The sequence below is a fragment of the Felis catus genome, chromosome B1, assembly GCF_018350175.1.
Source record: "Felis catus isolate Fca126 chromosome B1, F.catus_Fca126_mat1.0, whole genome shotgun sequence".
Taxonomy (NCBI): domain Eukaryota; kingdom Metazoa; phylum Chordata; class Mammalia; order Carnivora; family Felidae; genus Felis; species Felis catus.
The window spans coordinates 43,304,682-43,320,905 of record NC_058371.1 but is presented as its reverse complement, the minus strand read 5'-3'; the positions used below and the strand labels follow the sequence as shown (position 1 = coordinate 43,320,905).

Genomic DNA, 16,224 nt, shown 5'->3' with positions numbered 1-16,224 from the left:
CACAGTGTGCTGAGATATTAATTAGTTTCCATGCCTGGTACTATCCTCAATAGAGAACATGGTTCTGGCCTGTCTCTTGCTTGGGAATCAAATTAAGCAGAACTATGTACTAAATCCCTGGCCTGACAGGCCACCATCCTACCTGTGCAAATGGGTAGGACTACCAGCTGGGCTTTCTGTTTGAGTGTTGTAATTGGAGTTGCAAGATGGGATACACAGATTCCTTGAACTCTGATTAGGTTTCCTGCTCAGATGGGCTGGAGACTGTACTTGGCTTTGGGAAGGTCTATGAAGTAGTTTTCATGTCTGATTTTGGCTGCAGAACAGGCCCTCAAATAAATGCTCTTTCTTTGTGGATCAAATCAGACAGAATTGCATCCTCAGCTCCTTGGCCAATGAGGACAGGACCATCATCTTGGCTCTGTAGATGCAGAGGCACTTGATAGGCTCTCCGTTGAAGTGTCTCTGTAATTGAGGCTGCAGAGTGAGCTACCAAGATTTCTGGGAACTCTAGTTAGGTTTTATTGTTGGCAGGGTTGGATGGAAGCTGTACTCAGCAATGGGCAAGGCTACAGATTGGCTTCACTATCTGGGAATATTATGTATTCAACATTATATATTAAATATTATTAAACATGATATATAGATTAAATATATACAATATATTTAATATTATTGAATTAATGTTAAGTTTCTTGCACACCGTGAAAATCCTTATTCTTAAGAACTACATGCTGAAGTGTTTGCAATTTAATATCAAAGAGTCTAGCAAAATGAACAATGAATGCCCAGACCCACATCCATAGACACATATGATAAAAATATATATAAAGAAGTGTGTCTAACATTAATAGTAGATTAATCTAGGTGAAGGATAAATGGGTAGTCTTTGAATTTTAAATTTTCTGTAGGTTCAAATTTTGTCACCATAAAAAGTAAGTGGTATTATCAAAATTAATGACTCCTTAGAATGGCTGAATTTTATTGTATGTAAATTATACCTCAATAAAGTTGTCCTAAAAATTTTGGGGTAGAGTAACAAGAAACAAACATTCATTTCAAGAAAATTATTTACACAGATTTTATCACTTAGTCAAAAAGAAAGAGAAATGCACTATTTCCTCTAATGACTTGGTAGGGTATTGGGTTTCATCATTTACATGATCATATTCAGCAAATTCCTAGTGAGAATTTACATTAAGCATTTCAAAAAAAAGAGTTGAATCCTAATAAGTCTTAAAATTTTTTTATTGTCACCTCACAGGGGTTGAGGTCTTCTTATGTAGGTGAGTCCAGTTGATAAAAATGGAGAAACTTTTTTTGCAATATTTAAACATATCTGAATATACAATCTTGAATGTATAACTTGGAAATCAGCACCAAAATATTCTAAGATAATATAGAAAGAGTCAAAAGAAAATACCATGAGGACATGAATAAGAAAAAGAAAATTATAGGTCAGCTTTATTGATTACAATATTGTGAGTGTGATAAATATCCCTTTTAAAGTACAGAGAATCTCAGGTTATGTGACATTTATGAGACAGCTTAAACAAAATGGAAGTGTTAGGTATAAAACTTTTTTAATGTTTTATTGTTTTAGTTTTATTCATTTATTTTTGAGAGAGAGAGAGAGAGCAGGGAAGGGGCAGAGAGAGGAGAGAGAGAGAATCCCAAGCAAGCTCCATGCTGCCAGTGCAGAGCTTGATGCAGGGCCCGATTCAATGAACTGTGAGATCCTGACCTGAGTTGAAATCAAGAGTCAAGGTAACTCAACTGACTGAGCCACCCAGGCACCCCATTTTTTAAATGCTTTTTGTAAGTATAAAACATCATTATTATTATTTATTATTTTTTATGTATAGAACATTTTTTAAAAGACCATCAAAAATATGCCAGGATTGGCAATCAAAAGATAATGAAGATGGTATTACTAACAGATAAAGTAAAATTTAAGATACTTAAAGTAGAAGAATGAGGATATTTTATATTGAAAGCTATAATTCAAATTAAAGAGGCATTTCTTTTTTTTAATTTTTTTAATGTTTATTTACTTTTGAGAGAGACGGAGCACAAGTGGAGGAGGGGCAGAGAGAGAGACACACACACAGAATCCGAAGCAGGCTCCAGGCCTGCAGAAAATTTAAAATTCAAAGACTACCCATTTATCCTTCACCTAGATTAATCAACCAGCTTTACTTAACACTTAACCTTTGTACCTTATGAGTGAATGACACATACATTCAATGGTAGTCATTTCTAGGTCACAGGGAAAACACCAGTAATTTTGTAAAACTAAAAGCTGATACGCCAAAACTCCATCATAATACACTAAAACAATAAGGAATAAAAAGAGATATAATAATAGAATGAAAAATTTTAAATACTACCATAAGTGACTTTTTCAAGGTGGAAACACAAAACTACATAGGGTATTTAGAAATTAATGAATTCCATACAATATTTAAAAATTTTGGAGCATATGTATCAGTCACGGCAAACTTGGTGGCACTATGATAAAAAAAATCCTAATGGCTAAACACAGTTTATTTTTTTTCATGCAACATCAGCTATGGGTCTGGGTGGCTCTTTGGGCAGCTGTCTTGCATGTGTTGGCTCAGCATTCCAGAATGTTTAGGTTTTTTGGCATTTCTACACTGATAGTTTTTTTTCTCCCATTTTCTAAGTCAATAGAAGAACAGACCAGACAGACATGAGCCACAGTAGGGAAATACTTTCTCTCAGAAGTGACATTTATCACTTTTGTCCTCATTCCATTGTCCAAAGTGAACTGGCCTGCTTATATTTAAAAAGGAAGCATTCCTGGACTAGAAGAGAGCTGAATATTGGTTAAGAGGGAGAATGCCTACCACAGAGAATTGTACCAAGACTTAAGTTCTAAAACTGTAAAGCAAGAGGAATGTGAGGCAAGCAGGCAATAGTTAATAAGTTGAACCATAGGAACATTAAAATAAATAAGTAAATCTAAGAGCTGGTTATTGAAAACAAAAATAAATGGGTAGAAAGTGCTATTAAGCAAAAAGAAAAAAAAACATGGTTTAGAAACGATCAAGATGATATAACTATGTCCTTGGAGAAGAGTAAAACAAACAAATACAAATTTGATGAATTCTCCAAAGGAGATACAAATTTAAGTCAAATTCATCATGTTGTACACCTTAAACTTACATAATGTTATATATAAGTTGTATCACAAAAAAGATGGAAAAAAAAGAATTTTAATAGATTCAGTTGCCAGTGTTAGGTGTAGATAGTTTTAAAGGAAAGTTTTTAAGTGTTTGGGAAAACATAGTTCATATACTACTACAATTTTAGGGTATATGAAAAACATACAACTTAATTTTAAGTAGTGCTATAATAATTACTAAGCAACATTCATTTGCTCCATTATGATAAAGTGTGTACACACATAAAAACACATGAGCAACATGTCCATATTAGAGCAGTATTAATTTTAATAGCATATTAATAGAATGTAATGTTTTGATCAAGGAATATGATGGCTTAGTGTTAAGTAACATATTAATGAAATGTATTGCATCAATAGGTCAGAAGACAATAATTATCAATCATTATCAAAATACTGCTGATAAAAATTCAACTCCATTTTTAATAAAAATTTTAGTAAATAGGGAGATATATAAATAGTTTTTCTCGACATGATCTAGAATACTCATAAACTGAATACCACCTAATGATGAAATTTATGAGGTTTTCCAATGAAAAATCCAGAGCAAAGCTCACAATGGTGATATCACCATTGTTGTTTAATATTGTCTTGGCATTTTTAGGCAGTTAGACATAGAAAGAGCTTATTGGTGATGAGAAAGAATATTTCCAAACACATTATCCAGAATCACTTTAAAAGTGAACCTCTCATTAAGGCTCTCCTACCCCTCCAAAAAAAGTATTTGCCCCCTCTTCATGCTTATATGTTTTGGTTTGTGGTTACATGTTATTATTTTAGAATAAGTACATTTTAAAATACCACATCAAAAACTTATGATTATATTTTCATAAATAATAAGTAATGCCACAAGTTGAGTGCATTAAACATTGAAGTCATGTTATTAAATATTTTTATTTACTTATATACATTAAGTTATAAATTATTTTATTTAATTATATATTATATATATATTGATTTCCTAGATTTCAACTAGAATATAGTCCTGTGGCTACTTTAGAATATAGCACATTGTATAGGTGAAAGGTATGTGATATTTTCTTGATGGCATCCACTGGTTTTTAAAAATAATTTATCTTTTTCAGTTTGATTACATGGGCTCTGATATAAAGGTTGTAACACAGAAGATTATTCAGATAATTGGCTTTGTTAACACGGTAAGTTTTTATGTATTTTGTTTATATATTTTGTAAAAGTGTAGGTAATATGAATTGATGTGTATAATATTTTGTTGTACTGTTGAAGTTCCTATAATCAAAATACTGCATTAAATGTCATATGCATTTTTATGAAAGTTTAATATAATTTAATTAAAATTTATTATTATTATTTTTTTAGATACTTTCACAGTTAAAACTGACTGTTGTAATATCTTCCATAGAAATCTGGTCAAATAAAAACAAAATTTCTACTACAGGGAATCCTAATATTATATTATCTAGATTTTTAGAATGGAAATACAAACATGTCTCCCAACCTCATCAGACTGCATACTTATTTGCGTGAGTATAGTATTCCATTTTTGTATAGCATTAAACGAATAACCCAAAATGATTTCAATATGTTAATTATGAAAATAAGCATTTAATGAATATATACTGTGTCCTATAAATTTGATAGACACCATGGGATGGGAAAAACATGTAAGTTTAGAAGTCCTTGTTTTCAAGGAGCTAATGTGAGGCAAGACTTAAAAACTTTTATCAACTGACATAAAATGACCTGATAGAAGTAAAATTACATGAAAATACTGAAATAACTAAAGAAGGTTAATGATGAGTGATATAATTTCTTTGGCTTTCCTTGTTATACTACTTGTTCTCTCTACATTTTTGTCTCCATTTGTTTTTTAAATAACATTAATATATAGAATTTATACATGCTCTAGAATCTAATGCACAGAAAAATCTATGCATCTTTAATGGATAAGTGAATAAGGAGATCACAGAAAACTGAATGTACAGGAAACCAGAATAAAAACTATAAACGTTAGTGCAGTAGCCTTTTGCGTAAGCTATTAGGCCTTATCCTTATTACACTTCTGGAAGTTTATTAAATTTACAATTTACAAAATATCAAAATATTCTTAACATTGAAGATTTGAAAAACATATATTTAAATAGTTTAATTCAGAGTAGCATAGTGCTTAGGACATAGTAATTGTTTAACAATTGTTGCTATGAAAATGATTATCATTAATAATACCATTCTTAAATGGAATTCTGAGGAAAATTATTATTTTTTAGCTTCAAGAAACATCCTAGTTTTATAGGAGCCACATTTCCTGGGAAAATATGTAATAAGAATTATGCTGTAGGAGTTGCTCTGGTATGTAATTATTTTCCAAATCCTCATATTTTCATGTTTTAAAATTTTCTAAATATTTTAAATGAATAAGTATATTAGTTTAATCATCCTTTAATAGTTTTTATATTGCTAAATTGGAGCATTAATACTAAACTATATAATTGCTTTTAAAAACACAACAACTTTAAATTAAACTGATCACAATGCCATATTATTTTTAAAAAACATATTTGACTAAGTAAAAGTTTAATTGTTTTGAACAGTGGCATGCTTGTATCAATATTTATTATATAACCAATGTAATTTTAATGTTAATTATTAAACATATCAGCTTCTTACAACATTAATAATTGGTGTAAATTCATGTGCTTTTTTATTACATGACTTTTTAAAATTTTAACGTAACTTTTATTGCATTCAATTCTTTATTATGTTTGGGATGAGCAGACTGTTGGAGGAAGAAACAGCCATCAAATGTTCATAACTATGTTTTTTGGCAAAGTAAAAGTGATCTCCTACTACAGAATTATATTCCTTTTACAAGTTATATAAAAAATGGGGAAGGGAACTAAAAGTACTTCAGAAGTCTGCGCTATGATTTTTTTTACTGATCCGTTTGCACAATTGGTTGTGTTTTAGTAGCAAGTAAAATGAAGCAAATTGCTATTGACAGATATTTAAAATCAGTTCTAGGGTGCCTGGGTGGCTCAGTCGGTTGAGTGTCCGACTTCGACTCAGGTCATGATCTCAGGGTCTGTGAGTTCGAGTCCCATGTCTGTGGGCTATGCTGACAGCCCTGAGCCTAGAGCTTGGAGCGTGGAGCCTGCTTCGGATTCTCTCTCTCTCTCTCTCTCTCTCTCTCTCTCTCTCTCTTTCTCTCTCTCTCTCTTTCTCTCTCTCTGTCGGTCTCAAAAATAAATAAAACATTTAAAAATTAAAATCAGTTCTTCATTTGTTATTATTCCTATAAAATACATATTGATTGATTAGATAAATCCAATAACAGTTGTGGGGTTGTTACTACGGGTAGAGAACAATCATACATTTCATAAGGATTTGTGTTTATTCTTAGTGCCTAGTTTTGGTTTTCTCTCAGTGAAAACTTGAGGAAAGACCATCAGAAATTGTCCAGGTCTTCATTGTTGTTGTTAATTCTCCTTTGAAAACAATGTTTCATTGCTGAAGACTAATTTTTAGATCGTGTGTGTGTGTGTGTGTGTGTGTGTGTGTGTGTGAGTGTGTGTGTGAAGCAAATAAAGCAGACGATAATTATTGAGTATAAGTGGTTAGTATGTATGTTTTTCTGAGGCATTCTTTAAGACTTTAGTTTTGATTGGAATTTTTATAATAGGAATTTGTAAATAAAAAGGTGAATACATGAGTTAAGCAAGAATGCTATTAAAATATCAGTATAACATTAAAATGTAAATATAAAAATAAATTTCTGATTGTGCCAACAACAAAGAGTTTGAAGATTAGATTTCAAAAAGATAGCTACCAATCATAATATTCCAGAAGTTTTTTTTAAATTAAAAATTACTTCCTTGAATATTGTGGCTTTATTAAATGTCTTGAAATCACGATAGTTTAAGTCCTCTGACTTTGTTCTTTGTCAGTACTACATTGTACATAACTTTGCATTCTCATATAGATTTTAAAACCAGCTTTTCTAGTTACACACACACACACACACACACACACACACACACACACGCACACAAACACACAGGCTTAGATTTTGATTGGGATGGTGTATAATTTATGAATGAATTAGAGGAAATGACATATTATCAACATTGGATCTTCCCATCCACTAACATGGTTTATGTCTCCATTATTGATGTCCTTAAAAAATTCTCTGTAGAGATTTCATACATCTGCTAAATTTATTCATAGAGATTTTATATGTTCTGATGCTGTTGCAACTGGTATTGTTTAAATTTATCTTCCAATTTTTCACTGCTAGTGTATATATATGTGGTCTATTTATATATATTTTTTACATATGACCTTGATGAATTTATATAGGAGATCCATTATTTTTTCCAGCTTTAATGAAATATAATTTTGCATATATCATTGTTTAAGATGTACAGCATAATGATTTGTATATGTCTATGCTGTGAAATGTTTTCCACAGTTAGGTTAGTGAACATATCCATCACATCTCACATAATTGCCTTGTGTGTGTGTGTGTGTGTGTGTGTGTGTGTGTGTGTGTGGTAAGAACCTTTAAGATCTACTCTGTTGGCAACTTGCAAATGTACAATACAGTACTGTTAATTATAGTCACTATGCTGTACATTGCATCTTCAGAAACCAGAAGTTTGTACTATTTAACCATTGGCACTTATTCCTGCCCCTAGAAACCACCACTCTGTTCTCTATTTCTAGGATTCTGGTTGTGTTAGACTCCACATATGAGGAGATCATACAATATTTGTCTTTCTCTGTCTTATTTCACTTAACATAATGCTCTCAAGATTCATACATGTTGTCACAAATGGCAGGATTTCCTCCTTTTTTATGACTGAATATTATGTATATATGAATATATATCACAATTTATTTATCCATTCTTCTATCAGTGGACACTTAGGTTGTTATCATGTCTTGACTATTGTGAATAGGGCCGCAGTGAACATGGGGTAAAAATGTCTCCTTGAGGCAGAGGGTTTTATTTTTTCCAGATATATACCCAGAAGTAGAATTTATGATTCATATGATGGCCCTATTTTTACTTTTTTCAGGTATCTCCACACTGTTTTCCATAGTGGAGGTACCCATGTACATCAGCAGTGTACAAGGGTTCCATTTTTTCCACCAGGATTTATTATCTATTTTCTTTTAGATAATAGTCATTCTATTAGGTGTGAGGTGATATCTCTTGTGGTTTTGATTTGTAATTCCCGGATGATTAGAGATGCTGACCATGTACCTTTTCACCTACCTGTTGGCCATTTGAATATCCTCTTTGGAGACATGTCTATTCAGGTTCTTAGACCATTTCTTAATCAGATTATTGGGGTTTTGGTAGTGAGCTGTATGTGTTCCTAATATATTTTGAATATTAACCCCTTATCAAATCTATAGTTTGAAAATATTTTTCCCAATATCTAGGTTGCCTTTTCATTTTATTGATTGGTATTTTGCTGTGCAGAACCTTTATGTTAAATAAGTACTACTTATTTTTGCTTTTGTGGTTTTGTGTTATATCCATAAAATCATTGTATAGACCAATGTCAAGGAGATTTTTCACTATGCTTTCTTATAGGAGTTTTATGATTTCACTTCTTACGTTTAAGTATTTAGTTCATTTTCAGGTAATTTTAGGAAGTAGTATGAGATAGAGGTTCAGTTTTGTTATTTGCATGTGAATATCCAGTTTTCCCAACATAATTTATTGAGGAGACTATCTTTTCTCAATTGAGTGTTCTCAGCTCCCTTGATAAATATTAGTTGACCATATACATGGAAGGGTTTATTTCTGGGCTATCTGTTCTGTTCCACTGGTCTTTGAGTCTGTTTTTATGGCACTAACACTTTTTGATTACTATAGGTTTACCATATAGTTTGAAAGCAGTAAGTTTGATGCTTCCACCATTGCTCTTTTTTGAGGGAGAGCTTAAACAACCAATATTGTCACAATTCTGGATGCAAGAAAGTCTAACATCAAGGTGCTGGCAGATACAGTGTATGGTGAAAGCTGACTTCTTGATTCATAGACAACTTTTTCTTTTTGGTACTTATGTTTTTTTGTTTCAGTTTTTGTCTAATTCTAGTTGGCTAACATATAGTATAATATTGGTTTAGGAGTAGAATTTAGTGAACCATCACTTACATATAACACCCAGTGCTCACCACAACAGATGACCTCCTTAATACCCATCACCCATTTAGCCCATTCCCTACCCATCTCCCCTCCAGCAACTCTGTTTTTTTTGTCCTTGGTTAAGACTCTCTTATGGTCTTTGTCTTGCTTTGACTGACTTATTTCGCTTAGCATAATACACTCTAGATCCATCCATGTCGTTGCAAATGGCAAATTTTCATTCTTTTTGATCACCGAGTAGTATTCCATTGTGTAAATATATACCACATCTTTTTTATCCATTCATCAGTTGATAGACATTTGTGCTCTTTTCCTAATTTGGCTATTGTTGATAATGATGCTATAAACGTTGGGGTGCATGTGTCCTTGTGAATCACTATTTTTGTATCATTTGGGTAAATTCCTAGTAGTACAATTGCTGGGTCATAGGGTAGTTCTATTTTTAACTTTTTGAGAAACCTCCGTACTGTTCTCCAGAAGGACTGCACCAGTTTGCATTACCACCAACAGTGTAAGAGGGTTCCCCCTTCCCTACATCTTTGCCAACATTTGTTCTTTCTTGTATTGTTAATTTTAGATATTCTGACAGGTATGAGGTGGTATCTCATCATAGTTTTGATTTGTAATTCTGTGATGATGAATGATGTTGATCATCTTTCCATGTGTCTGGTAGTGTCTGTTAAGTCTTTCTTGGAAAAATGGCTATTCAGGTTTTCTGCCTATTTCTTAACTGGATTATTTGTTTTTTGGTTGTTGAATTTGATAAGTTCTTTATAGATTTTGGATACTAACCCCTTATTAGATGTGTCATTTACAAATATCTTCTCCAATTCCATGGATCGCCTTTTAGTTTTATTGATTATTTTCTTTGATATGCAGAAGATTTCTTTTTTTTTTTTTTATCTTGATGAGGTCCCAATAGTTCATTTTTGCTTTTGTTTCCCTTGCCTCTGGAGATGTATCTTACTACATACTAGAAGTTGTTAGAGCTGAGGTCAGAGAGGATGCTGCCTGTGTTTTCCTCTAGGATTTTGATGATTTCCTATCTCACATTTAGGTCTTTCATCCATTTTGAGTTTATTTTTGTGTGTGGTGTAAGAAAGTGGTCCAGGTTCATTCTTCTGCATGTCGCTGTCCAGTTTTCCCAACACCATTTGTTGAAAACACTGTCTTTTTTCCATTGGATATTCTTGCCTGCTTTGTTGAAGATTAATTGACCATAGGGTTGTGGTTTCATTTCAGGGTTTTATTCTATTCCATGGATCTACATGTTTGTTTTTGTGCCAGTACCATACTGTCTTGATGAGTACAGCTTTGTGCTTGAAGTCAGGAATTGTGATGCTCCAGCTTTGCTTTTCCTTTCCAAGATTGCTTTAGTTCTCTGGGGTCTTTTGTGATTTCATACAAATTTTAGGTTTTTTTTTTTTTAGCTCTGTGAAAAATGCTATTGGTATTTTGATAGGATTGCAATACATGTGTACATTGCTTTGGGTAGTATAGACATTTTAACAATATTTGTTCTTCCAATCCATGAGCATGGGATGTTTTTCCATTTCTCTGTGCCATCTTCAATTTCTTTCATCAGTGTTCTATGTTCTTCAGAGGACAGACCTTTACCTCTTTGGTTAGGTTTATTCCTAGGTATCTTATGGTTTTTGGTGCAAGTATAAATGGGATTGATTCTTTGATTTCTTTCTTCTGTTTCATTAGTGGTGTATAGAAATGCAACAGTTTTGGTACGTTGATTTTGTATCCTGTGATTTGGTTGAATTTGTGTTTTGGTTCTAGAAATTTTCTAGTGGAGTCTTTTGGGTTTTCTATATAGAGTATCATGTTATCTACAAATACTGAAAGTTTTATTTCTTCCTTGCTGATTTTAATGCCTTTTATTTCTTTTTGTTGTCTGATTGCTGACTTCCAGTACTATGTTAGGTAACAGTGGTGAGAGTGGATATCAGGTTTGTTCCTGACCATAGAGGAAGAGTTCTCAGGTTTTCCCCATTGAGGATGATGTTAGCTGTGGGTTTTTTGTATATGGCTTCAATGATATTGAGGTATGTTCCCCGTATCCCTATTTTGTTGAGGGTTTTTATGAAGAATGGATGCTGCATTCTGTCAAATTCTTTTTTGAATCTATTGGAAAGATCATATGGTTCTTATTCTTTCTTTATTAATGTGGTGTATCACGTTGATTAATTTGGAAATATTGAACCACTCTTGCAGACCACAACTAAATCCCATTTGATTGTGGTGTGTAATTCTTTTAATGTACTGTTGGATATGATTTGCTATTATCTTGTTAGAATTTTTGCATCCATATTAATTAGGGATATTGGCCCCATAATTTTCTATTTTAGTGGAGTCCTTGTCTGGTTTTGGATTGAAGGTAATTCTGGCTTTGGAGAATGAGTTTGGAAATTTTCCCTCCATTTCCACGTTTTGGAACAGTTTGAGAAGAACAGGTATTATTTCTTCTTTAATTTCTGGTATAAATCCCCCAGGAAGCCATCTGTCCCTGGACTTTTGTCTATTGGGAAATGTTTGGTTACTTATTCAGTCTTTGCTAGTTATGGATCTGTTCAGATTTTCTATTCTTCTTGTGTCAGTTTTGGTAGTTTATATGTTTCTATGGAAAATTCTTTCCATGTCTTCTAATTGCTCAATTTGCTGGCATATAATTTTTCATAATATTCTCTTATAATTATTTGTACTTCTGTGATGTTATCTCATTTGTGATTTTACTTATTTAGATCCTTTCTCTTTCTTTTTGGTAAGTCTGGCTAGGGGTTTATCAATATTATTAATTTTTTTTAAACAACCAGTTCCTAGCTTCATTGATCTTTTCTACTTTTTAAAAATTCTATGTCCCTGGAGACTGTTTCCCATTCTGTGTCTCCCTCTCTCTCTGCCCCTCCCCCATTCATGCTCTGTCTCTCTCTGTCCCCCAAAAAATAAATAAACGTTGAAAAAAAATTAAAAAAAAAATAAAGGGGCACCTGGGTGGCGCAGTCGGTTAAGCGTCTGACTTCAGCCAGGTCACGATCTCGCGGTCCATGAGTTCGAGCCCCGCGTCGGGCTCTGGGCTGATGGCTCAGAGCCTGGAGCCTGTTTCCCATTCTGTGTCTCCCTCTCTCTCTGCCCCTCCCCCATTCATGCTCTGTCTCTCTCTGTCCCCCAAAAAATAAACGTTGAAAAAAAAATAAATAAATAAATAAAAAAAAAAATTCTATGTCATTTATTTCTGCTCTAGTTTATATTATTTCCCTTCTTTTGCTGGATTTAGGCTTTATTTGCTATTCCTTTTCTAGCTCCTTTAGGTGTAAGGTTAGGTTGTGTGCTTGAGACTTTTCCTTCTTCTTCAGAAAGCTCTGTATTGCTATATACTTCCCTCTTAGGACTGCTTTTGCTGTATCCTGAAAGTTTTGGACCATTGTGTTTTCATTTTCATTGGTTTCCATGTATTTATTTCTTCTTTAATTTCTTGGTTAACCCATTAAGTCTTTAGTAGGATGTTCTTTATCCTGCATTTATTTTTGGGCTTTCCAAATGTTTTCTTGTGGTTGACTTCCAAATTTCATAGCATATTGGTTAGAAAATATGCATGTTATGACCTCAGTCTTTTTGTATTGTTGAGGCCTGATTTGTGACCCAGCATATGATCTCTTCTGGAGAATGTCCCATATGCACTAGAAAAAAACGTGTATTCTGCTCCTTTAGGATGATATATATGTTTTAAGTCCATCTGGTCCAGTGTGTCATTCAAAGCCATTGTTTCCTTTTTGATTTTCTGCTTAGATGATCTGTCCATTGTTGTAGTGGGGTGTTAAGGTCCCCACTATTACTGTATTGATATCAATGAGTTTTGTTGTATTTGTTATTTATTACTTTTTTTAGAGAGAGAGAAAGTGTGAGTGGGGAGAGAACAGAGAGAGAGAGAGAGAGAGAGAGAAAATCTCACGCAAGCTCCATGTTTTCACAGATAGACCCCTTTATTATGATATAGTACCATTCTTCATCTCTTGTTCCAGTCTTTGTTTTAAAATCTAGTTTGTCTGATATAAGTACAGCTACTCCTGCTTTCTTTTGATGTCTCATAGCTTGATAGATGGTTCTCCATCCCTTCCCATTCACTCTGCAGGTGTCTTAGGTCTAAAATGAGTCTCTTGTAGGCACCATATAGATGGGCTTCATTTTTTTAAATCTGTTCTGATACCATATGTCCTTTGATTGGAGTATTTAGTCCATTTACATTCAGAGTGATTACTGGTAGATATGAACTCATATACTGTCCAGGGCCTTGCACTTCAGGAAGTGTTTCTGGTATATGCTATGTGCACTTTGCTGTTGTGTTTTCACTGCTCTTAACTACTGATCAGTCCTCTGAAAGGTTTTTCCTTGTCTGCAGCGGGTATTATTTGGACCTTGTCCACTGTGTGGTGACAAGTGTGCGCCATTCACTGAAGTCCATCGGTGCTGATGGACAGGGGTAGAAATTGTGTCAGCCAGCTCTATCATCTTGGAGAGGGGAGTTCATGCCCACCACTGTTCAGGAATTCCCCACAGAAGAGCAAATAACCTCCCCTCAATTGTCCCAGGCATCCTTCAGATCTTGTACTTCACCCTGTCTTTGTCTGAGCCATCTGCCCACCTGGTATAACAGTGCTCCTGTGTTTTATCTCTGGCACACGAGCTGTGTTTCAAAACTTCAAATTTTAGGGACCCACTGCAGCACAGATTTGTGCTGATCTTTTGGGGGAGGTCTTGCTGTGCTGTGGCTGGTGCCAGTTTGTCCCAGAAGAGAAGTCGCGTGAATGTACAGGGGCTTGGAGTTTATGGTAAAGAACAGCACAAAGCCAGAGTTCAGGTTAGCTGCCCTCAGCGGGTGCCTCTGTTCCTATGCTAATGAATGGGGAAGCTCAATGGTGCCCACAAGCTCTATTGTCCTCAGAAAAGCAGTGCCATCTTTCCCAAATGCACTCTAAGAAGGGGCACTGTCCCTTTCAGTGGGACCCAGGGGATATTCAGACCACGCTATCTGCTCCAGGGCCTCTGTACCCCTTCTCCACTGGAGCACCTCTATACCCACCAGACTCCACCCTGTGATGGTGTGGACTTATAAAACTTAAGACTTTGGGCTATGCTGCTTGTAAAAACTTGCAATCATCAGTCCCTCTTGTTTTGCCCATCTGTGATTTGGGGGATGTGTTTTTGTGCAATGCCCTGCACCCTGTTTTTTCTCTCTCTTTCCTCTCTCCTTGATCAGGGCTTCCTCCCCTCCACTGCATGGGTGATTCTTTTCTCCCCCCAGTCACATCTCCGAACCTCCTACCTTCCATGATGTGACCTCTTTTCTCCCTCTAGTTGTGCAGTTTGTTCTCTCAGTCCTCAGATTGATTTCCTGGGTGTTCAGAATGATTTGGCATTTATCTAGCTGTGTTTGAGGGAAAAGGCAATTCTAGGGTCCCCCTACTATTCTCCCATCTTAGCTCCTGGTCTAGAAGGGGAATATGGGCATTTTAACAATATTAATTCTTCCAGTCATAGAATATCTTTCCACTTATTTGTGTCATCTTAAGTTTCTTTCATCAATATCTTATAGTTTCAATGTGCAGGTTTCTCATCTTCTCAGTTAAATTTATTCCTAGATATTGGGGCACGTGGGTGGCTCAGTCAGTTAACTGTCCGACTCTGACTCACATCATGACTCGTGGTTTGTGGGTTTGAGTCCCAGGTCACACTCTGTGCTGAAAGCCTGGAGTCTGGAGCCTGCTTCAGATTCTGTGTCTCCCTCTCTCTTTGCCCCTTCCTTGCTCATGCCCTCTCTCTCTCTCAAAAATAAAATGAACATTTAAAAAATTAAAAAAATTATTCCCAGCTATTTTATTCTTTTTAATGCAATTGTAAATGGGATTGTTTTCTTAACTTCTCTTTCTGATAGTTATTAGTGTATAGAAATGCTGAAGATTTCTATATATTGATTTTGTACACTGCAACTTTACTGAATTTATTAGTTCTAACAGTTATCTTTTTTGGTAGAGTTTTAAGGTTTTCTATATTTGCAAATAATCACTGTTTACTTCTTTCAATTGGATGCCTTTTTTTCTTGCCTAATTTCTTTTGCTAGGACTTTCAATACTATGTTAAATAAAAGTAACAGTAATGGAATTCCTGTCTTGTTTGTGATCTTAGAGAAAAAGCTCTCAGTTTTTCACCTTTGAGTATGATAGCTGTGAGCTTGCCCTATATGGCCTTTATTATGTTAAGGTACATTCCCTCTGAACTCACTTTGATGAGCAATTTTAATCATAAATTGATGTTGAATTTTATCTTCTATTCATTGTCCTGTTTTTTCTTTTTTAATCTTTCTCTTTTTTGTCTTCTATGGTTTTCATTGTACATTTCATAGGATTCCATTTCCTCTCCTCTCATCATATCATCAGTTATATTAAGAAACCTACTTAAGCATTTGTCCTAGAGTTTACATATACACTTGCAACTAACTTAATTGTAATGTAGTTTTAATTAACTAGACTAAGCTAACTGAACTAAAATAGCACTGATCTAGATGGGAAAAAAATTTAAGGTTACCTAGGATTTATTTTCATCAGATATTAAAAGACATACAGACATGTTAATGACTGTCATGGAAGAGGGAAAGATGGCGACATAGGAGGACCCTGGGCTCACCTCTTCCTGCTGGTCACATAGATTCCACCTACACCTGCCTAAATAACCCAGAAAACCGCCAGAAGATTAGCAGAACAGATTCTCTGGAGCCAAGCACAGAGGAGAGGCCCATGGAAGAGGGTAGGAGGGCAGAGAGGTGGCGCGGGATACACGGACTGGAGGGAGGGAGCTGGGGCGGAGGGGCAGCCCG

The 16,224-nt window shown here is 34.5% G+C and overlaps 1 protein-coding gene across 2 annotated transcripts in view; it reads left to right on the top strand.

The window, feature by feature from the left end:
* Positions 1 to 16,224, top strand: part of LOC101097969 (disintegrin and metalloproteinase domain-containing protein 5-like) — a 128,542-nt gene that overhangs the window by 35,707 nt on the left and 76,611 nt on the right. For both annotated transcript variants that reach the window (XM_006930748.5, XM_019828533.3), the window contains 3 exons: positions 4,294 to 4,365; positions 4,547 to 4,710; positions 5,455 to 5,536. In XM_006930748.5, coding sequence (XP_006930810.3) covers positions 4,294 to 4,365; positions 4,547 to 4,710; positions 5,455 to 5,536 — 318 coding nt within the window. The remainder of the gene's footprint in view (positions 1 to 4,293; positions 4,366 to 4,546; positions 4,711 to 5,454; positions 5,537 to 16,224) is intronic.